General features: G+C 37.4%; 1 protein-coding gene across 3 annotated transcripts in view; it reads left to right on the forward strand.

Moving 5' to 3' along the window:
* ITPR2 (inositol 1,4,5-trisphosphate receptor type 2) overlaps positions 1–25,176 on the forward strand; it is a 521,140-nt gene that overhangs the window by 368,224 nt on the left and 127,740 nt on the right. For all 3 annotated transcript variants that reach the window (XM_057555894.1, XM_007194868.3, XM_007194867.3), the window contains exons 43-45: positions 787–897; positions 4,895–4,990; positions 6,465–6,587. In XM_057555894.1, the coding sequence (XP_057411877.1) occupies positions 787–897; positions 4,895–4,990; positions 6,465–6,587 (330 nt within the window). The remainder of the gene's footprint in view (positions 1–786; positions 898–4,894; positions 4,991–6,464; positions 6,588–25,176) is intronic.

The following is a 25,176-nucleotide window of genomic DNA, read 5'->3' on the forward strand; positions in this document are numbered from 1 at the left end:
CCAACCCACAAGTTCCTGATTTTCAAGTCCTATAAAATGAATTAAATTCGGAGTCCTAGCACACTAGACCCTAACCTTCAAAATACTGACATTTATCTCTCAGGATATTTTATAAGCTTTTCTCAAATCAGATTCCTCTGTGAATCACTTAAGTTTAAGGAATCTGCTGACCTTTTCCCTCAACCACCATAATTGACAAGATGTCTCCAAAACATCAGGAGGTGCCTGTATTCCCTGTCTGCTGCCACCCAGAATGATCAACAGCATCACTTGTTACTCATTTAGCATTAAGTAGCAGATAAATGAAGTTGCTACATCATTTTCAATAAAGTTTACTTACAAACCTTGGGCATAAGGGGTGCATTCCTTTTATAAATAGGAATATTCTCTTAGCCTGGATAGATCAGATCTTAAAATTCTAAATTTAAGGAATTCCTCTAATGAAGGGCATATTAAAATATATTGACTGAGTGTTTTACTTAACCATTGTTTTTTGAAATTCTATTAAAATGGTTCATTGAAAAGATACCTGTTTCATACAATGTCTGTCTCTGTGTTCTTCATACAAAGCCATTTAACTAATACTAATCAACTAATAGTCAGACTCTATGCAAAAGAATAAGTTAAAGCTAAACCTTTGACTTATCTTAGACTTAATCTCAAAGTTAAATTTTAATTATATTTTAAAAGTCAAAACGCTAAGGTGATTCTGTAATTTTATGTCATGGCTTCTAGTGCTCTTATGTCGTAAATAGAGTGTTATTTTATAAACATTTTGTTTCCTAGACATGTATTGCTACTCATGAATCTAATGGGATTGATATCATCATTGCTTTGATTCTAAATGACATAAACCCTCTTGGTAAATATCGAATGGACCTGGTGCTCCAACTAAAGGTAGAGTAAATCCACTATTCGGCGGGGGGGAAGTGACATTCTCTATATAAAACTCCCTTTCAGAGTTCGCTCTAAATCTTCAAGTAGGTCTTGTAAAAAGCAAGGTATTATCGTATTTTCAACTAATGAATTGGCAGAAAGGGATAGTAAAAGCACAATGAGCACTAAATTCCTGATAAAGTGTCAAATAAGATTTGAGGTAATGTTAGTTGGAGGGTACTTTACTGGAAGATTTTTTAGGCAGCCACTTTGTTTTGTTGCTTTTCTTCTGCTTTTATTTTCTATTTTTCATTATATAGAGGAGCAAAAGGTTCTGAACATTCACTATCCCATATATTTTTAATTCATCTTGACTATAGAATTCTATCTAGCAAGTCACGATTAATGAGACTATGTCAGAGGAGGGATGCATTTTAGTTTTATGTCTCTCTACTTTCTAAAAGTTGTTTTTTTTTATTATATATTAGAATCTTATTTTTTTCCCCAAATAATCTAAGCCATTTTCACAGTCCCTTTGAGGAGGTGCTTCAGCTTAAACCATGCGCATACTTCCCAGCAGTTCCATTTATCAGAGATCAGGGGCACAATGGCATTTTGAAAAAAATTTCTTCAACTTTTTGTTCAAGTAGAAACAGATAAATGAATATACACAAGAAACTATATAATCCCAAATATAAAGGCATGCTATTCAATTGAGATGGATTATTAAAGACCACATGTTTAGTGTTAAACAGGTTTAAAAATCATTGGTTAAATAAAATTTTTCTGTAAAGACAGGTCGATCCAATATCATAGAGAGAATAAAGTTTAACTTTTTGATGGGTAAATTTATGGCCAAGAAAAATAGAAATGATATTTCTATAATTATGTTTCTAAATATAGATTTAGATATATAATGGAATATATATTATATATATATATATCCTACTTACGTGGAGATTGTGCTAATGGCTCTTAATAAGCAAACAAAGAGATAAGTTCACTATTTTCATTTGCAATATATATAATCTTTGGGTATTTATCTTCATAGATTAGAAAGAAGGTGATCCTTATGTAGATTGAACGTGTGTCCTTTTCCTAATTAGCTTCATGCTTCACTTAGTAAAAACAGCCTAGGCCTGTATAACAGACAGCTTAATTTGAATTACTAGAAAAAAATTATTATATCTTGAATTCATTTTTAACCATAATTCATAAAGAAACATGCTTTTTAAATCCTTTATTTACCTAGAGACTATACCTTTAAATCTCTCTATCTTTTTTTTTTTTGGCGTGTGGGATCTTAGTTCCCCAACTGCTAGGATTGAACCTGGGCCCTCGGCAGTGAAAGTGCAGAGTCTAACCACTGGTCCTCCAGGGAAGTCCCTAAGTCTCACTCTTAATTGACATAACTTAATGGGAGAAAATACTGAAGAATTTGTCAAACAAAGTATAGGCATACAGATTATTTACAAATCCAGACCTATGTAAAAAAACCTAAGTTAAATGATGGGGTATGACTTAACAGTACAAAGATACTCTTGGCTATTCAAATGGAAATCTTTTTTGAAAAAGCATCATTTAAAATTTCATTTATGTTTCTAGGCATAATTTATATATACCTTTTCACAATATGACAGTTGTATAGATCAAGGTATGTATAAAATACAAAATGAATGAATTTGACTTGAAATATTCATAACTTTCTACTTAAAGAAAGAGGTGAGTGTACATGTCTAAACAATCCATGAGGCTTTGTACATAATGGCCAATATGAGAACGTTTGCAAGACAGAATGATATAGTATATTGGCAAATTTTAGAAGGTATAGGCGGTATGCTTTTAATTATAACTTCTCCGGAACATTATAGAAATTCCATATTAAAAATGTTAAGGTTTTATTTTATACCGTTCACCCTTAAATTTAATTACTTAACAAGTTATAATTTTAAGTATATTTAACTTTACTAATTTACTATACCATTTTATGAATTTTCTCATACATATATCTTGTCCCTTTTAATTTATATTTCATAACTGATCTGGGACTATAAAGTGCTGAATTTATAAATAAGTAGGTTTTTTTGTTACTATTGTTGGTTTTTTGTTTGTTTTTTTTTCTTCTAAGGACTCCAGCTTCCGTTGGAAGAAAATCCTCTATTAACACACATGAATTTGATTTCTTAGCATATATAGGCTCTTGTACTTTCAAATTGATTCAAATTTCAGTAAGTCATTTACAAGATTTCTATTCCTGCAACATAGTATGAAAAAGATTGGTCAGAAAAATTACTGTATTGCCAATAGCATTCTGAAATTGGATGTGTTTTTAAGCTATTATGTATTGGGCCTGCTGAGTGAGGTTCATTAGAGAGTACTGTTAGCGTTGCCAGGATTTTAGTTTTCAATTCTATGGGGTCAATTAATATTGCTCTAAGGATCTAAGCTCTCCACTAACACTGGAGCCTTATTTTTTTAGGTATGTTGTTTATATGGGATGCTAGGTTATAAAAAAGGAATTTTAGGATTAGTGCAAATCTGTAAAAATTGAAAATGGAACAGAAAAAATAATGCTACCTTTCCCACAAAATCCTAACATCTTTTTAGGATGGGTTAGTGACGTTGGTATCATCATCACCATCACATTATCATCATCGTTACTAATATTAGCCATTTAATCAATAGGCTGTATTTCTGAAAGAAAAATAGTTGGGTAGAATTTGGTATTAAAAATATCCAGTGTAATTAATTTGCACAACTTTAACAAAATTTGTATTGTGAATGCCTACATCACCAAACAACTGATTCAATTTAAGTTTTCATCCCATAAGATGTTAATTTTGAGTCACTAAGAAGCATCTTAGAGCCATTTGGCTCTGCGTGTGTGGAGGTTGAGATTTTTATCTAAGTGAATATTACAAAAACACTATAGAAATATCTCCCAGGTCGTTTTTATCATCTTGCAGTTTGCCACAATTCTAGGGCAGTGCTATTGAAAACACAGTATAAAGAAACATCATTCCAGGTATTTCCCTGGCAGTCCAGTGGTTAAGACTTCACCTTCCAGCGTAGGGGGTGCGGGTTTGATCCCTGGTTGGGGAGCTCAGATCCCACATGCCTTGCAGCCAAAAAACCAAAACTTAAAACAGAAGCAATATTGTAACAAATTCAATAAAGACTTAAAAAAAAAGAAACATCATTCCAAATGTTGAGGATATTGTACTTTGTGTTGCAAGACGGTGTGTAACTATATTGTACCCATTTTGGATAATAAATTGGCTGTATCAGAAAGATTTTTGATTTCTATAGGTAAGCATGTTTGAGACAACATATTTATAAACCAAATTAGAAAACACCAAAGATAACATAAGCTGTTTTTATTCTCTATTAAACAGAAATAGAAAATATTATTCTTTTACAACCCAGATGGTAAAAATGTTGCATATATACTACCATGTAGGGAGACTAATAAACTGTTATCAATAAATATTTTGTTTCAAACTCATGAATTTAGAATTTTATAGATTAATTTTCACTAATTATTGCTCAAATTTATTTAAAATTTTGATTTGCTAGTATGTGTTAATGTTTCATGTTAAAACAATTATGCCAAATTCTTTGTAAATTATATGTCATTTTTGTGAAATACGTCGCTGATACTGGTGTCTTGTTAAAGTTTCATCATAGAAATGCCTATTTAGGAAATAGTCAAGGAAGATATGATTAGATTTTAATGCATTATATATAAACTCAATTTTGTGTTTAAAATTCCTTTTCACCAATATTTAAAATATCCTTTGTAACATATCTCTCATATTCATTATTTTTATTTTGTGTTAACAATAAAGTAAAATACTCTATTTTAAAATGTTAATAAGCCAAACAAAATTAGCAGTTTAAAATTCTGCTTGGTTTAAAAAAGAAAATAGTCCTGATAATCTCAATTAAAACAAATTGAGGGGACCATTAATCCATGAAATAGACCTTTCATGTGTATCAACTCAATCTGTGTCTCTAGAACAATGCCTCCAAGCTTTTGCTGGCCATCATGGAAAGTAGACATGACAGTGAGAATGCAGAAAGAATTCTATTTAACATGAGACCCAGAGAACTGGTAAGAAAACTTTTGAAAGCTGTGTTAATAATGTGTAACCTAAAAGGGACAATTTATAGTATGCATGTCAGCGGAAAAGTCTAGTGGCTTTCACTGCTCTACCAAGGCACGATGGCACATAAAGACCTGCTATTACAAATACCTCAGAAGCCCCATGATAGCGAAGGCCTGTGTGATTTGGGTCCTTATTTCTTCATCGGCTTTATCCACTTTAAGTGCTTTTCTGAACTAGATTTTCACACTTGCCTAAACTATCTGCAAATTATTTTTTGCCAGAAAAAAATTTTGCTTTAGTTTGTTTATTGGAATATAGGTGAAGAAGGTATATAAAAATGTTTGTACTCCTCAAAAATTTTATTTATACCTCTTTCTGAAAATAAAAACAAAATAAATATCTTTGGTAATTGTTCTTATTAGTAAAATGTTACGCAGTACTCAGCCTAGAGGAAATTGTGTGGAGACCTGCTGGGAATTCCACAGAGATCATTAGTGTGTCTTCCTATTGTAGAAGTTACATTTTCCTCCTCACTTGCGACATGGAAATTATGAAGAAATATCGTCATGCTTTAAAATCATTGGGTTTCAAAAGCATTGAGAACATTCTTGAACCATATTAGCCAGTGCCCCAATGACTAAGTCCCAGTCTTAAAAACACCACTGTTGGTGCTATGGGGAAACCTATGAAGGCACTCTTTTGCTCTCTTTAATAGTAAGGGATGGATTCAAAGAAGGCAGATAAAGAGAAAGATAAGATGCAGTTTGATTTAACATACATTTAATGAGAGCATAGGACCTGCAAAAAACAAAAACAAAAATCTCCATCCATGGAAGGCAGTGGGCTAAGAGGAGCAAGGCATTCCTTATCCTTATGGTTAAATGGGGCAGTGAGTTATATATTCATTCGACAATATCTCTGCACAATAGCCCTTTGAAAATACCATTTCATTTGCCTACAACATTTTTATCCCATCATCTACTTCCTCCTTGTGACGTACCCTCAACTTCTTGCCTGAGTTAGTGCCCCTGCCCTGTGCTTGCTGAGTGCCTCACAGTTGCGTTGACCTCTTGATTTGCTGACAGTAAGTTCCCTGAGGGCAGATACTCTGTTGTATCCACTGTTGGGTCCTCAGGGCAGAGAACGGTGTCCAACACCATGTGTTCTTGTTATTAGTGGGCCCTTAATAAATAATGGATGCTTATCAGGGTTCCAACATCTCCCAGTTGATGGGAACTTTGACAGTCAACATTAAAAAACCAAAGCCAAATTTTGCAAAGAAAGCAGGGAATATTGTAGGAAAATACTTCCATATTCATTTAAATACAGATGGTTTCCAAGGCTGTTTTCATTTAGAATTCTTTTATACTTTTCAAGTCTTAGGAAGCATTCCAAGTTTTAATTACACCTCATAGATGATGGAAATGCATGTTGTTTGTGGCATTTCAAGCCTTCTTGTTCCCCTTTGTTTTTTGATAGGTGGATGTGGTGAAGAATGCCTATAACCAAGGATTGGAATGCGATCACGGGGATGATGAGGGCGGAGATGATGGTGTTTCCCCAAAAGATGTTGGACACAATATCTATATTCTGGCCCATCAGGTGTCACATTTTATATCTTTATATTGTTTTGCTAATCTTATCAATCATGTCTTGTGTCAACGCTTACTATCATATTTTCAAGTTCGGGTCCCTCCATTTTTTCAGCACTTGCCTTCCTTGCTCTGGGGTCAAGGAGAAGAAAAAGCTCCCAGAATGCCTGATGGTGCCTCCAGGGCTGTGCTAGGGGCTGGTCCACAAGAAAACAATACTTGGTACCAAAAACTGGGCTAGCAGGGAGGAGACAATCCCATGTCAAAGCCTGAGGAATAGGTAAACCACGGCAACAGATGGAAGTCTTAAAGGAGAGAGGAAAGAGGCTACTGAGAAGATAGAGAGTATGAAGTAAGGGATTGCATTCAGGTCAAAACAGCCTTCTGGCCTCTTTGAATTGTAGGTTGGCGTGTTTCCTGCAGAAGCTATAAAGTGGCAGCCTCTAACTGGGTTTTATTGGACTTCTAATAAATATAAGGCTAAATTTACAGTCTTTTGAAGAAAACCATTTCTGTTTTATAGTAACTTGTGAAAACAGGTGCTTGATAAATTTTATTTGATAAATTTAATTTCATTAACCTGAAGATCAACTTTAAATTTGCATCTTCTAATGCAGAGTTTTTAGAAGTTAAAAAATTGAAATGACATATGCCCATTTGATTTTATCTATATAGCTCTCATTTTCTTACAGGATGAAGTCCAAACTTCTACACTTCCCCAATCTCTCTTTCTAGTCATTTTTCTCCCACTGACAATCTCTTCCTTTTCCTGCTTCCCTGTACATCTTACCAGATAATTGAACAAACATTGGTAGCTATAAGTAAGACTCTGAGTAGATTAATTCTCTTAGTTTTTAAATTTTTCCAGTTTTATTGAGATGTAATAGACATACAGCACTCTGTGAGTTTAAGGTATTAAAAGTTTCCTCTTTAGACAGTTATTGCCCTTCTCTATCCTTTATATAACTGCCTAATGTATGTAACCTTGAATATAATTTTTACAGAAAATTCAGGGAAGGAGTCAAATTCTAAAAGATACTAATACAAGAAGCTGGTAACATTTTGTAATATAGTTGCACCATTGAGAAGATTTTTAGGTCTCTCACAGTATAGTGAAATGCACATATAGAACAGAAAAAGGTGAGGGCAAATGGGTTACAGCTAGGAAGACAAGAGAGAATTTTAGGTATTGAGGAACTGAAAGTTAAGATGAAGGGCACACTGAAGGAAGTAGAACACAGAGATTTAGGATGTGGAAAAGAAAGAGAGAGAGAAAGAGAGAGAGAGAGGGAGGGAGGAAGGGAGAGAGAGAGGGAGAAAGAAAGAAAAGAAAGAGAAAGAAAGAAAGAAAAGAGAGAGAGAGGGAGGGAGGGAGAGAAAGAAAGAGAGAAAGAAAGAAAGAAAGAAAAAGAAAAGAGAGAGAGGGAGAGAGGGAGGGAGGGAGAGAGAGAGAGAGAAAGAAAGAAAGAGAAAGAAAGAGAGAAAGAAAGAAAAATAAAGGAAGAAAGAAGAGAGGGAGGAAGAGAGAGAAAGAAAGAAAGAAGGAAGGAAAGAAAGGAAGGAAGGAAAGAAAAGAAAGAGAAAGAAAGGAAGGGAGGAAGGAAGGAAGGGAGAAAGAAATTGGGTGACAGGAATTGAATCAAGCTAGAGAAGGACTGTCCAGAGTCTGAATGAGAATAGAGAGGAAAAAAAAGCACGAACTGAGAATTAAAATCATATTGGCTTCTAGAATGAATATAGAAATACAGTGACACAGCATGGGTACATGATCAAGGAATTATTTCAGAAGTTGTAGCATTGTGGAAGGAAAACAGCAAAAAAGAGAAGGGCAGAATGAGCAGTAATAAATTTTAGAAGAAGGAAGTCAGGGAATACAGCCACCCATGTTCTTTTGACTGACAGCTAGTCTTGCTCTGTCTGGAAAGGTTATCCCAGCTACACGAGCACGACCTGACCCTGTGTCTTTTAAGTGGGAAATGAACAACCAGACCAGCCAAGTCAGAACCTAGAACAAATAGAGGAGTAGATGTTGGAGCCAGATCACCTCATACCCATGAAGAAAACGTTTAAAAATGCAGTTTCATGTTACTAGTTATAATACAAGTAACAATAAAAATATCAACGTCAAGAAAAGACCTATGTTAGGTCAGTCCAGTTTTAAGCGGATTAAGTATAAGAGTAGAGAATACAGATTTTTAAAAACAGGTTAAGGTGAATGTTGAGAAGAGTGGAGAATAAGGATGAAGAATGCAAGTGCTAGTCATGGATTGAAAGATAACGATTTAAAATATGAAAGAAGTTAAAAATGAAGACAGCATAAGGTCAATGATTTTGATGGATTTGAGTTTATGAAGCTGCTAAGAGAGAACAGATTAAATTCAACGATGATGGTGGAATTGTCCAAGGAGTGGGAATTCAGAAGCAGATGAAAAAAAAAAAAGTAACAAGGGGTTAAAAACAACTTACTGAAATGAAGAGATGAAACAGTGGATGTGAAAATGGTCTGAATGGTTATCTAGAGGTTTCTGAATTTCTGAAAACCAAAATGTTAGGAAAGTGGTAGTTTACAGAGCTGGGATGGTACAATATCGAGGTACATAAATAAAGCCAGTCTTCAGGAAGAGGGAGAATGTCAGACTGAGTGAGGGGAAGAAGGAGATTCGGAATTGCTGAATACTTAGGGGCTTCTGGTTAAACTGTAAGAGTGTAAACATGAAACGAGAGTCCATAGGAGTCCCTTCTAGGAACTCAAGGAAAGGACAGGAATGGCAAAATATGTGGAACAGTATATGTAACCAGCAGTGTAGTTAAGCAAAGGTCTGCTCATTTTCTTACAGTGACACAGAAAGTTGTTGCCTTGCCACTTTATAAATGTGTTCTCTGTGAGGTGACTCCTCCCACCAATTTTAATGAAAAATTCAGTTTTCATCCAGAAGAGAGCCTGCTGTGCTCTTTTGATCTTTCCACAAATGACTCCTTTGGCTTCCTCTAGGCCAGGATATCGTGCTGGTTTCTTAGGAGGCCAAAGATGGTTGCTGAGTTCCCTATGACCCTGTTGTCCAAATAGCCCCCATACTGAGACACAAATGCCAAAGACAGTGGTTGTAAACACTGCTTCAGAAGTGGCCATGTAGCTGTGCTCCAAGAGTTTTCTTGCATCCAGGTTTGGCTGTTTTCATTGCGAATGCAGAATCGTTTGGCTCCGGCATGCTAATGACCATGCAGATTGATTTCTGCCTTTGCACAGTTCAGTAATTCCAAAACTGAGGTTCAACTTCCTCCTTGTTTTACTATAATCATCTTTTGTACAGACAGTTTATTTTGGTGCCCTCAGACTTTCAATTTTTGTTGTTATTCTTTTCATGGTAGTGAGGTAGTTCTGCTTTTTCCACCATGACATCCTTTTGGCCCTTCCTGTGGTTGGTGTTACAAGAAAAAAATAATGCTTCTTGTAAGTGTCTTGTCTGATCTACATAGAACTATAAATACACCAAAAAGGGAATTTCTTAAGTTCTAATACCATAGTGTCGTGCAGAGAATTTCCTTAAAATTCAGCTGTGTGTCCGTTTTAGACTTTCTGTCCTCCACATGCTCTCCTCATGCGTCTCTGTCTCCTCTCTCTGCTCTAGTTTTGGTCTTTTATATTCTGCTTTCTTCCTGTTGTTTCTCTTTATTCCTGTCTTTCTATAGAACAATCACTGCCTGCAATCTAGAACACTGCTCAGTACTTTAGATTAAGTTTAACATATAAGTCATATTGTTTCTTTGATTCCATGTAGCGATTTCTGTTTTTCTGAGACTTTATTTTAGTTTCCTTTCATTTCTTCCTCAGTTGTGCTGAGATATAATTGACATATAATATTGTATCAGTTTAAGGTGTTATAATATGTTGATTTGATACATTTATATGTTGCAAAATGATTACCACCATAGCATTAGTTAACACCCAATTCAGTAACATAAATATCATTTTTCTTTTGTGGTGAGAACATTTAAGATCTACTCTCTTGGCAACATTCAAGTTTATGATACACTCTCATTAGCTATAATCACTGGGCTGTACATTAGATCCTCAGAATTTATTAATCTTATAACTGGTAGTTTGTACCCTTTGACCCCCATATCTCCCTCTTTCCCCCACCTCCCAAACCCTGGTGACCACCACTCTATGCTGTTTCTCTGAGTTTGTCATTTTTAGATAGCACATCTAAGTGATATTATACAGGATTTGTCTTTCTCTGTCTGACTTATTTCACTAAGCGTAAGGCCCTCAAGTTTCATCCAGGTTTTTGCAAACAGAAGGATCTCCTTTCTCATGGCTGAATAAGATTCCATTGTATATCTATACCACATCTTCTTTATCCATTTATCCATTGACAGACAGCTACGTTGTTTCCATATCTTGGCTATTGTGAATAATGCTGCAATGACACCCTTTATTTCAATACCTACTAGAACGAAGTATAGGGAGAAGTGTTATGTGCTTTTCAGGATGGGGAGAAATATTATATAGCAAGCCTGTGGAAAGCAAAAATAACTCCTGGCTCTTAAGGCGAGAAAGAATGGATCCTTTTCATTGGATATATGAAATTATTTTTTAAATATAGGCTTTAAATTTTTTCATCAGCATTTCCCCATGTCATTAAATAGTCTTTGAAAATGTAATTTTAATGTCTGCATAATTGTTCATCATTTGAATGTACCATAATTTATTTAATCTTTATTGTTAGACATTTAGGGTTCTAATGTTTTTGATATTATAAATTACGCTATGATTAACATCCTCATACATTAATCCTTGTCTGCTACACTGACTATTTGCCTAGGATAAATTCCAAGAAGTTTAATTACTAGGTTGCAGGGTAGTAACTAACTATTTTATGGTTCTTGATGCACGTTATAAAATTGTTTTTCACAGTGTGATGGTAGTCATTTTACTGAATCTTAAAATTATTACCATTTAAAAAAAGCTTCACCAAGTTGATAGTGTCAGAAACATAGTGACCACTCAACACATGTTTGTTGAATGAATTAATGAGATAGATGAAAAGGGATCTCATTTTAATTCACATCTTTTGGATTACTAATAAAATAGACTGTCTTTTAATATGTTATTTGGTCATTTCTATTTATTCTCTGAATTACTTGAAAATGTGTTTACCCATTCTTCAGTTGGGGTTCATTTTTGTCTTAGTGAACTTTAATTAAGGTTAATAAATCTTAGTCATAGTAGTTAGATCTACTTCATCCTGGTTCATTTGCTTTTTAATGTTTTAATTATAGTTTTCTTCCACCACCTTGAGATCTGTTAACCACTTACCTAGATTTTCTTCTAGTGTATAATGAATTCAGTTTTTGCTTTTAATTATGTAATTTTTCCATGTCATAATGCAGGAATAATAAAAAGGTAAGTTCTTGTGTTAATTTATCTCTAAAGACATAGTCCAAGGTTTAGTAGTAACAGCGGTCCATGGGGGAAGGGTTTGTAGTAGTTATGTGAGTGTGATGTAGGGCATGTGCGACCTTTACTGGAAGAGATCAGGGTCAAAATCCAAACCACCTTCAGGGCCAAACAAAAATGAGTGATATGGGGGCAGGTGAGGCTGGGACAATGGGGTGATACGGTAAAGCTGTTGCTTAACTCTTCTGACTTTCCAACTGGGCTTGCAGGCTCTGAATTTCCTCTTCTTTCACTATTTCAAAAAGTCTGAATTTTGAAATTTTACAAAATGTGAAAGCTCCTAATTTTTAAAAATTGACAACTCATTCAAAAATTTGAAAAACACTGAGCAGTCGAAACAAAACTCACCAGCAGGCAAAATGCAGCTCATGAGCCGTAGTTTGCCACTTGGAGAGTAAAGGATCTAAAGTTCTCATTCCTTTTTTATTCAATTGCATGGACTTTTGAGTGCTTTACCAGATGTCAGGCACTGTACTAGATACTAGGAATTCAGTAGTGAAGGAGACCAACAAGAGATCAGCTCTCAGGGCATTTACATTCTGACTGGGAGCAGTGACAAATAGACGAACCAGAGATAGCAGATAGTGACACAGGCTATGCAGTGAATGAGAAGTGGGTGTGATGAAAGACACTCAGGAGGTGCTGTTGTAGATTGGCTGATCAAGAGGGTTTTCTCTGGGGAGGTGAAACTGAAGTTAGATCTAAGTGAAAAAGCAAAAGTCAACAGTATATAATGGGGCAGAGTTGGGGAACATCCCACAGATGGCTGGAAAGTGGCAGTGAGCTTGGCATGTTTACAGGAATAAAAGACCTGTGTAGCTGGACCTTCAACCAGCCACCAGCACTTGAACACTATAATAATCACAAACACTGCACCCGAGGCTCATTTATTATAAGCTGGTCATTAAAGAACATTTATTGAGCACCTCTTATGTCAGGCATTGCTTCAGTTGCTAAGATAGAAAATGAATAAAGATGCCATCAAAAAGCTCACAATTGAGTGTGTGTTGGAGGGGGGAGAGGGAGACAGATAAATCATTGTAACTGAATGTACTTAGGTTAAAATGGAGGTGTGTGCAAGACACGCTTCCCTGAGGAGTCAGGAGAGAATTCATGGAAGAGGTGACACTTGAACTAAATCTTGAAGAATAGGGGGAAGGGGGACAACATTCCAGGCAGAGGCAATGACTTATGCACCATAGATATTTTAGAGAAAGGAACTTCTTTGGGGAATATTGCTAAGGATTTTGTGTGGTATCTACTTATGTGTTTATATGAAATGAATTAAAATCATTTGAATTGAGTCAACGTCTTTGATAACTGTAATGACGCTGATTGTAGGCATTTAACAAATATTGCATGAATGAGTGAATGAATGAGTAGGACATGATATACTTTAAAAATTTAGTATTTTATAATTTAAGTATTATAATAAAAAACTGAATAAAGATATTTTACTGTTATCATCATTATCATCAAATATCATAATCAAAATTAATGACATTTTTCCCCACTCGGGTATAAATCCTTGTGCACAGACAGTTATTTTTTTCTGTTCCTGTGTCAAGTACATACCTAGCTATGGTAGATACTCAAGAAGAGTTTGGGGAATAATTTCTTATAAAAATGCATGTGTGCTGAGAATATTTTTATATAATGCAGGTACTCTGGAAGATTTATAGAATCCTACAAAATTGATATTAGCATTCTGACAGTCAAGGATCTTATTCAACTGCTATGGACTTTCTTTTTAATTTTGTAGTTTATTCTTTGCCAATCATGTCAGCAAACCCTACGTAGATAGGACCCTATGATATCTTCCCTCGTCAGGAACTTTTCTTATTTTCATTCATGATGCCACCTTTCCGCTGAACTAATATCTCCTCCTGTTCTTAAAATTCATTTAGTATTACCTTAGTTCCTCTAAAATTCAAATTGAAGCCTACTTACCCCATTTCCAATCAACAATGATCTTTCTTTATTTTGAGTTCTTATATCTATTATGTTCACCCCAAACTGCATACATTCTTTCACACTAGCTTATGCTGTGTATAATTCTAGAGTTGTTCTTTATTTCATATATATAGGTCTAGGCTACATAATTAGTAGTAGATTCACAAAATCTGGGTACCCGTAAGGCCTCATTAAAAAACAAAACAAAACACAAAAACTTCCCACAAAGAAAAATATCACACGGAAAAATGCTTAGGTATTTAAATCCTCAGATAGGCACCTACATGTCTTTCAACAAGCAACAGAGAATCTTGGGATTACAGCCATTTATATGACCTCTCAGATTCATGGTGAGTGGGAGCGATAAAAAAATATAGTCCAGGAAATGGATCGAAATTGGACTTCTAATTGTTAGTCTGCTGTGAGGATCTTGAAGCCAAGTTCAGTGGAAGCAAATATTTTTCTGCTTAACATTTCATGTTTGGTAGATTTATATTTATTTCTTAGTGACATAATTATTAGAGCATCAGTCTGAATTCTAGCAACATAAGAGGCCTTCACGGTTTCTTCAGCTCCTCCTTAGGTCTGCTCTAATTTCAACTATATTCACTGAATTCAAAATCTACTAGGAGAGCTAGAGATACCAGGCAGGGCTGCATCTATATATTTTTTTCTTCCATGCAGGGAAATACATACATCTCCTAGCATATTTTAGACCTTTGGTTTGTTACCCTGTCCCCAGCCAAAGCCAATATCTCTTTCTTTCCTTTCAGGGGAGAGAGGATGGTAGGAACTGCCATCCTGTTTCAAGGGCTGGGATGCTTTCTGTCATGCTGACAGAATTTGCTAGATATCCTGATAGTCCTCATTAATCTGGGTTATTTTTTTTAGAATTTTGGTCTCAGAGCTGCTGTTGCTTGAGCTATATTCATTTTAAGGGATATGCATATACATTACTCTAGCTAAGTTTTAATTTATACTGAAGTCATATGAAATGTATGTATTGCTCAGACTACCTAAAATGTTTTCCTTAGAGACTTAGGCTGCTTCACCTCTTTGCCGCTTCTATTTTCTTATGCTAATATGTAGTCATCAGCATTGCTTCATTTACTTTATTTGTAGAAGTAGAAGGATGGGCTTGTAATTGGATACATAACTTCCATCTTTAATATCTTTGAAGGGTTTTAACTAACAATTTCGTCATCTTTATTATTGCTTGTAGTGCAGAGAGTAGAAAACACAGCTGGGTTTTCAGCTCACAGAGGCACTTGTAGCTCAGTAATTTGCTGGCTAGAATATAGTACAAACAGCTTAACTCTTATTCACCCCGAACCCTGTATTTTCTCCATTAGCTGATTACATCACTCAACTTCTCTGACTTCAGCTTTCTCTAAAAAAATGTGATGAGTATCCATGAGCTATGTTTGCAGAGCAAACTTTCAGAGACCTATTGGACACTAACTAGAGGGTAGTTGGACCCTGATGGCTCTTTTACTGGAATCGATTATGTTTTAAATAATATAACAAAGTAACTAACCAGCTACTGGATATTTATGTATTTATTTATACCTTACCTACTTATAAAAGGAATTTGAGATTGAATAAGAAATGTACTTGTAGAATTAGACTGTTAGAATATAAGATCAAAGCCTTGAGAAGGAAAAGAATCTAAGTATGTTTAGGGTCTTGGCCAATATCCTCACTGTTTATCAGTGGTAGTAGCTCTGAGCTTCTTGGTAACCAAGAGTAAAAAATAATGGGCAATACAAGTCATACCTATACTATTCATTTATGACCAACTTATTACTGGTATTTAATTCTCAGAGAAATGTATACAAGGGCAGAGGACAGCATGGTAAACAATGTTTTCTAAACTGTTCTGCAGAACGTACCAGAAAAAAAATGAACATAGCTGTTTTTAGTCCTTAGGGATAAATAATGATCTACACTTCTGAATTATAATTGAGTTGAATATAAATAAACATGAAGTGTGTACGATATAACAGTCATTCTGAAAATAGATATGTAAGGTCACTTCATAGAGAGACTTTCATAATGTAGAAACTTTACAATATGTGAATTTAGTTGAAAAAAAACTTTTTTAAATATCAAGAGATAATTTTATCAAATCGCAGAAAATAGGCTTATCCTAATTGCCCAGCTACATGAAAAACCTGCTGTTAGTCTTGGCAAATAGATATGTAGAAATGTAAGCAACTGAAGGAACTTTGCCTGAAAACTTAACATAACTGCAAGTTTTCTTTTTTGAAAGAAATAGAAAAATCAGGATCAGCTATTTTCCCCCTACAAGAAAGATAATTTTCTGTGTTGCTATCAAAAGGCAGTTTGATGTAATACTGCATCAAACTATTAATAAAATAGGTTATTACCAACTAATGTTACTTTGAGCATTAATTATTCCGTGTTTCTTGGCAACCAAGGCAAAAAAAGAAATATTTAAGTTACATGATACATATATAATGCAAAAAAACCCCACCCAAAACCCAATCCCTCCCCCAAAAAAACAAACCCATACTGATTATTAGTGAAGCACAACACTTCTTTGTACCTAATGCTAATAGGAATTTACTGAGGGAACCCTCACTAGTAGTATTAATTACTGGTGATGTGATAGAGGTTTAGATTAATACAATTTAGTAATTTAAAAATATCTGTCAGATACTAGATTAAAAAAAAAAAACCAAAGCTTAGCTGTATCCTGTTGCCGCGCATACTCTGTAATAATAAAAGGCAATTGAATTTTCAATAAAAATTTTAACATGATGCTATATAGACAATTGTCTCCACAAATATTCCTACATACACAATCCAGCACCTGGACAGAGCCTGGTGCATCAGAAGTGCTCTATCAGTGTTAAGGCTAATCAGATTTATTTTCATGACTTTCCTCAGCTAAATTCATTCTCCATTCATTCTTAATTCAGTGTAAATTTATTGATCACATACTATAACCTGGCTGTGTTCTCAGCAAACAGGTCTAAATCCCTTGCTCAAGGAGCCTGTATTCTTGTGGGGATGTCATCCTCCTTGAGATCACATTGCCTGTTCCTTTTGGGGCAGGTATGTTACAGACATCAATTGTGCCACAGATGGGGAATCCCGAGGGTGTGAAAATGAGATATAGTCTCTACCGTCATGGAATTTACCTTTTATTACCGGGAGACATAAAGACAATCACAGCTCTGCAGCCCTGTGGAAGATGTGTTCCTGGGATGCTCTGGGATCTCAGGTTAGAGGTGTGCATGGGAAAATGAATGTGTGGCTGAGAGAGAGAGGGAGAGAGAGGGAGTTAGAGGAACAGAGGTATAACTTTGCCCTGTACTCGAGCATTTGCTCAGCATTCAAACAGGCAAATCAGCTTCTCTAAAAAACCCCTAGGCCATTGACCCATAGCTCAGCTCCCTTTTTTAGTAAAACGATCAAAAGTTGTATACAATCGCTACCTCCATTTCCTCTTTCTGTTCTCTCTTAAATTCATCCCTGGCAGCCTTTCATCCTGACCATGCCACCAGAACAGCTCGTAACGAGGTCACCAGTGACCGCCACCTGGATAAATCGAACAGCTTGTCCTCAGACTCCATCATTATTTGCCCTGTCACTAATATTTCACACTGTCAGCTGCTCTCTTCTTGAAAGAATTAGCTTTCATGCAGCACGATTGATTTTCTGCTTCCTCCCCGGCCCCTTCTCAGTTTCTGTCACTGGCTACCATTCCTCTCCTGCTTCTATCAGAAGTGTTCTAATCAGAGTGTTCTAGGACCCATTCCACGGCTCTCTCGTCTTCTCAATCGACACTGCCTCCCTAGAGGGTCTCACTCAGTCACGTGACTTTAAACACCAGCTGTACCATAATAAATTCCCAATTTGTATCGTCAGCATGAGCCTCTCCTCTGAACACCAGACTGGTATATCCAGCTGCTTGTTTGAGATCTGCATTTGAATGCCTTTTTAGGCCTCTCACACTTTACGTATTTGTAATGAAACTCTTGATTCTCCCACAGTCTTTTAAACTTAGATACAGACCCAGACCCTGTGACTCCAGAACCTTAGTTTCTTCTCATTACTCTAACCCAAGGCTGGGTTGATGCCTGTGCTGTGTGCTCCCATCACACACTGTGCTTACTCTGATCACAGAACATATATCACTGAATTACTGTGGCCTGTTGACTTGTTTGTTGCCACTAGACTCCAAGTTCAGCAAAGACAGGAGTTGTGTTTTATTCATTAATGTGTTGCCTAGTGCATAGGACTGTGTTTGATACAGTAAATACTTTTGATTGATTGAGTAAATGAGTGACTATTACAGTTAACAGGCGCTGTAGATCACTAGAAAGGAAATAGGTTAGTATTGGTGTTACTGTAGAGGGCTTTGCGGAGGGGCTAACACTTTAGATGAACCTTATGTATTGATAAGATTTAGATAAGCAGCGAAGAGAGAGGAAGGCATTTCCATCACAGGGAAGGAAAGAGCAGAGGAAGAGGTAATAGTCATCGTGATATGTGTATGGAGGTGAGGAACTCTGGGACGCCGCATCAAGGGATATGGAAAGCAGCATGGTGCAGATGTGGAGGGAGAATGGAGGGACACATCTTACCAAATTCTGGAGGGTTTTAAGTGCCAAAAAACAATTCAGTCAAAATATTTATTGAAATACAGCATAAGTTTCTGCTAAGCTGTTCCTTAGGGTGCTTAGTTCTTATTTATGTTGCTATAAAGTTAATGAGACGTTAAGGATTTGGTAGAATACTAAACACACTAACACACAGGCAAATGGCACAGAAGTCTGCTTTAAAGATATCCACCAACTCAAAAGCATTATTACAAGTCTTCAAAAGATCTTTTAATGATTATACTTTTATTCATGCACTAATTTACAACCTGACATTACTAAGCAAGTATTTAAAGATAGGTCAATTAAAAAGGAACCCAAGAGAAAATAGAACTACCGTATGACTCAGCAATCCCACTACTGGGCATATACCTTGAGAAAACCATAATTCTAAAAGAGTCATGTACCACAGTGTTCGCTGCAGCACTATTTACAATAGCCAGGACATGGAAGCAACCTAAGTGTCCATCGACAGATGAATGGATAAAGGAGATGTGGCACATATGTACAATGGAGTATTACTCAGCCATAAAAAGACACAAAATTGTGTTATTTGTAGTGAGGTGGATGGACCTAGAGTCTGTCATACAGAGTGAAGTCAGTCAGAAAGAGAAAAACAAATACCGTATGCTAACAGATATATATGGAATCTAAAAAAAAAAAAGTTCTGAAGAACCTAGGGGCAAGACAGGAATAAAGACACAGATGTAGAGAATGGACTTGAGGACACGGGGAGAGGGAAGGGTAAGCTGGGATGAAGAGAGAGAGTAGCATACACTACCAGATGTAAAATAGATAGCTAGTGGGAAGCAGCTGTATCGCACAGGGAGATCAGCTCAGTGCTTTGTGACCACCTAGAGGGGTGGGATAGGGAGGGTGGGAGGGAGACGCAAGAGGGAGGGGATATGGGGATATATGTATACATATAGCTGATTCACTTTGTTATACAGCAGAAACTAACACAACATTGTAAAGCAATTATACTCCAATAAAGATGTTAAAATTTTTTTTTTAATTTTAAAGAGAGAAAATATAATTAGTAAACATGTAAGCCAATATGAAAACACTTATATCAAAGCACAAGTAGTATTCTGGATGTATGTGTTTGTGTGTGTGCTTGCATGTATCTGCCTATGTTTATTGGTTAACTTGTTTTTCTAGCACAAACATAAATGAAGAAAGGTTAACTATATAGCTGACACTTTATTCCAATGATACATTGTAGAAGTATGAGATGGGATGGGATGGCAGGACATAGGGATCCACTTTACTCATTTGGTCAATAGATCCAGTGGTAGAATATTAAGGTTGCGTATGAAAACACTAAAATAAAAATATTTCTGATTTAATAGCCAAGAGACTTCTGTAGGTATGTGCGTCTTACTAGTAACGTGATGTGCTTTGTGCCTGTTGGTGCATTTGGAGTTTCAGAATTACTTACAGAGGCACAGAAAAGTGAGACACCATAGTGACAAAATAATGCTTGAAGATAAACTTTTGAACTAAAAAGTCAGGTTTCAGAAACTGAAATAGTTATCCTCAGCCAGACCAAAAAAGTCCCCCTTCTACATCACAACCAAGCAGTTATTTGAAATTATAAGTAGGGGAAAGTTCTGGAAAGTCCCTTGTTGGGATTCGTGTTATCAATGAAATAATATCACTTCTACAGATATAAAATTGTTTGGTTCAAAATATATCTTTTTTCCTATCTATCTATCTATATCTAACATTTTGTCAGCTGTATGAGACCTGCAAAATATTTGCAAGTGTGTTTTACTTTTCACTTTTATAGGTTACTTTTTGCAAAGGGCCGCATAGTAAATATTTTAGGCTTTTCCAGTTATGCAGTCTCTGCTGCAAACACTTAACTTGCCATTCTAGTGCCAAACCAGCCATAGACAATACGTAAGGAAATGAGCATGGCCGTGTTAAAATGAAACTTCATTTAAGAAAACAGGTGGTAGGCCAGATTTGACCCACAAGCCATCGTTTGCTAACCCTTGCTTTAGATGATTTTTAGAATCTTCACAATCAGAAGTTTCTCACATTTGAAAAACCTATATGAGTCAGAATTGATAAGTCATTTATTTGCAAGTATCTTTCGTGTTTATATTTATAACATTCAATTCACTTTGTATATGAGTGTAACACACATGCGTACACACACAACAGAGAGACGTACACTTAGAGTGTCTGCCTGGATAAAAACGAACTCACTGGAGGTTCTTTCTTTCCATTGCTATGATTCTGTGATTTCAGTCTTCTGTGAACAGTGGAAGCCTGATCCTAAATGACAGTTGACTAACTATTTGACCAGGCAGCGTAGGTTGAATCGTCAGATTGAGAGTATGAATTAATCAAGTATGAAACAGGAGTGTGAATGAATCAAGTAGAACAGAAGCAGAACAGAAGAGTGGAACATGAAGGCACAAGTACTTGAAATGACACAGATCTAGGGGTGGAGGTTAGAGGTCAGAATAAAGAAACTTCGCTGGGGAAAAGGTAACATTCTGCTTCCATCTGGTACGTAACTAGGGAAACGCTGTGTATTAAAGTTGAGGTCAAAGCAGTGGTTCTGACATTGTAGTGGGCATCAAACTCCTGGACCCCGTCCCCAGATACTTGGATTGCATAGGCCTGGGGTGGAACCCCAAATTGCTTCTTACCGTACATCCTGGGTATTTTTATTCAAGTTGTCCGCAGGTCACAGTTTCAAAGAAGCTGCTGCAGAGGTTTGCCCTCATCAGCTTCCTTCCCTAACTGTCCCTGAGGCTGGTCACCTGACCCAGATCCAGCCTCTTTTGAACTTTCTACCTTCCTGCTATCAAACTAATCTGATTATCACCTAATTTTCTTTTATGTGAAATTAAAGGAATTAATCTGGGCTATTTATCAACAGAAAGAGTCTTTTTAAAAAATAACTCGCATCAAAACAAGCGAAAACCATAACTCTGTCCTGCCTGGGCATGTATTCTTTGCTCCCCTACAGCAGTGTGAGAATCCTGAGCCTCTCACTGATTTATATGTAAAATTCCTAAGGACCAAACCAAAAGAGAAGGCCAGAATGGCTGGGGCACAAAGTGGGAGAGGGCCAGAGGTTAGGCTGAGGAGGGGGGCAGGGTCAGGTCAGAGGGCATGTAGAGCCTCCTAAGGGGTTTGGCCTTTATCCCTGGAGAAATGAGAAGCCATCACCGTCATATAAATGCAAACTCCACTTCATTTCTGGGAATGGCATGAGGAGAGCCAGAATGTGGGAGAGTCTTGGATAACTGCCAGGTGTAGAGTCAGTGGCTGGTTAGATGATGGTGCATTTCACAAGACTGGAGATAGAGAAGGCTGGGAGGTGGGGGGAGAAGAAGCTTGGTTCTAGACCTCTGGTGTTTGAGGAATTTGTGGGATATTGGGTCAGAGGTGTTTCACCTGCTGTTGATTATAGGTACCTGATTCTCAGGAAAGAGAGCTGGGCTTGGAACATGGATGGGCAGAGACATTAGTATATTGATGCTATTGGAAGTGCTGGGTGTATATGAGATTTCTCAGGAAAAGCAGTTGGAATGAGAGGAGGAAAAAGATCGAGAATGGAACACTTTAAAGGAAAGGAGGAGAAAGAGAAACATTATCGGTTGAGAATGAGAGATCTGAGCGAATGGGACATGAAAGCAAGATAGGAAAGAGACTCACAAAGGAGCCGGGGACCAGGGACTCCAAGGAACTCCATACTCAAGTTGCAGCCCTAAACGCGACCCCAGGACTTGGCACTTAGCAGGTTACCAACAGTCTCACTAAGAGCAATCCACACTGAGCAGTGGGGGCCCTAAACAGACAGCAGTGAAGCAAAGGAGGCTGTGGGATTAATACCTAAAAAGCAGATTCACTCCCGATGCGTGTTAGAGTCAAAGAAGCAGTGAATCAAAACAGCTTAGCCAATGTATCCTCTTCTGATCCCTATCCTAAGCAGCATGAAAGTGAAATATCAGTTCTAAATCTTAGAGGGGAGGGAGGATGAGATAAACACTGGTGGCGTTACAACTCAAATTGTCTCGCTGTCACCGAGCAACTTCATTTACACCCTCAATACACTGCAGTTGTTCTTCAGAAGAAGTGGGTGTCCGCGTGTGTGTATTTTGTTTAAAATGTCCATCCAAGATTTCCGCAGCCTCCTCAGGTATGTTTGTCTCTGCTCTTAGCACATTCCCCAAAAGCACTACCAATAAAGGGCTAATAGGAAATACAGGTTCCCGATTGCACAAGCAGATCTTTAGCTGCCAGACAAGGGATTTGTTTCAGCCGGTACCCAGCCCGCGTGGTGCTCCACGGTTCCCATCTGGTAACGCACGCTATGGGATCACGGCAATGGTGCTAATTAAATGTCAGTGGGCTCAGGAGGTGCAGCAAGGCCTTCACGCTCAGATTCCTGAGACAGAAGCATGAAGGAGAAGCACGTCAGCCTTCCTGAAGCTCATTAGGGTTGGGGAGGGCTCGAATTCAGACAGCTGCCGCGTTCAGATCCTAAGTGGATGCTGCAAGAGGGCCCACAAATGAGCTCCGAAAGGAATAAACAAACATTTGTCTATACAGTATTAACAGGAAACACTTTCTTTGGGCAAGTTTTCCTTGACATCCTCCATCACCCCCTATTTTATTGACTGCATCCCTGATTCTAGAAGTGCGTATTTAACTCGTTTTTAAAGTTGATCACTCCCACACGTTCAACACTGACACAAATGAAGGGAGACGTTTTCCAAAGTAATCAATTAAACACACATATCAAGAAAAGATCAGTGCTGAGGCTGCAGGCGGTGACAGGCAGCCAGACCCTCCTGGCTTCTCCTGAGGGCCCTGACCTTCTCCTTTCTTGTGTGTTGCCGTCTGCGTTTACTGTGGCGCAGGGAAACAGTCTGAAAATCATCACCAGCCTCTCCCCAGAACTACGCTGAGGTCCTTCTCTCAGTGAGTGGCACGGTTCTCTAAGCAGTTACCCAGCTAGAAAGCCGGCATTCATCTTGACCCTTCCTCCACCCCACGCGGACAGCAAGGCCCACCAGTTCTGGCCTCTGGGCATCCCTCAGACCTGCCCCGTCTTCTTCCTCTTCCTGCCCGTTTCCTCCTTCTGCCTGGATGGCTGCAGCAGCTTCCTTTCCCTTTGCCTCCAGTCAAGTCCCTTTTTAATCCACTTTCCACAGGGAGGTCAAAGGGATTGTTTTAAAATGCCAACTGCTTGTGTCTGTCTCCTGACCAAACTTTTCAACTGCTTTCAGTAGAACAGGGCACGCACTCAGGAGCAGGGCTTGGGAGACCTTTGATGATCATGTGCCTGATTACTTAAAAAAAAAAAAATTGGCTCATAGTTATCAAGTACTAAGTGCTGTGTCTCATGTAATCATCACCATAACTCTCTGAGTTAAATATGAATGACGTACAGTTATTGGACAGGGTTTGAAGCCAGGTCTGTTCTGAGCCCCTGATGCTAAGCACCGTGCAGTCCCACTCTCTAGCTGTCTCTGTCAGCATCCTTCCTCTTGCACTTTATATTCTAGAATCTGCCGACATCCTTCACTACCACTTAGTCCAAATCACCACCATCTCTCACCTGGGTTATTTTAATAAGCGTCTTAACTGTCCTCCCCGCTCCATTCACCCCTGCATTCCTCAATGTCTTCTCTGACAGCAGCTGCCCTGAACCCTTAAAAATGCAATGCAGATTATGTCACCTCTCTGCTTACAACCTTCTGATACTTCTAGTTTCTAAACAAAAGTCAAATCTTGGCATTGGCTTCATAAGCTTCTCAGTATGACCTGACCCCTGTGCCCCCTCTACCTATATCTCTAGCCACCCTCCTCCTCCCCAGCTTAAGCCACATGAGTCTCATGGCTGTGCTTTGAAGCCAGCAAACATAATCCTGCTTTATGTCATTGAATTTACTCTTTCTTCTGCCTTTTAAACTTCTGTTACAGTGTTCTGACCATTTCACTTGAAATGGCAACCTCCATCCCCCCTAGAGCTCATTCCTCCCATCCTCTGCTTTATTTTCTTCTTAGCACTTTCCCCTTTTGGTAGACCATGTATTTGCTTGTGTATGTCTCCCCCATGACCAGAAAGTCCACTCCGTAAGGGCAGGAGTTTTGTCTGTTCTGTTCACTGTTGTAATCCCTATGCTTAGAGAATTACTGGGCACACACTACAGTTTCCTGAGGTATTTTAGAATGAACACACAAGGTATACACCAATCATAATATTTAGCTCATGATTGCTTACCTTATGAAGAGAATTTTGTTGTTGTTTTGGATTGGGATAAGTGGGTCTTTATGTTATGTTAAAATTGCATATAACGTGCTTTATGGATCTAACAATATTTATAGATAATTCATGACCTCATCATGTAATACCAAAGAAGCTTAAAATGCAGGCAGTAGCTTTGTCCATAGTATCTATATGTTTGTGTTCAATGAGTGTTTCCTTAGATGTCTACCAATTAGCTGTGTATTTTTTAAGAAAGGAGAACATATCTTTCTAAATGAGTTTGTCTCTAAATTTTCTTTCCTCCTTTTCTCTC

Source organism: Balaenoptera acutorostrata, chromosome 11 (assembly GCF_949987535.1).
Source record: "Balaenoptera acutorostrata chromosome 11, mBalAcu1.1, whole genome shotgun sequence".
Classification (NCBI taxonomy): domain Eukaryota; kingdom Metazoa; phylum Chordata; class Mammalia; order Artiodactyla; family Balaenopteridae; genus Balaenoptera; species Balaenoptera acutorostrata.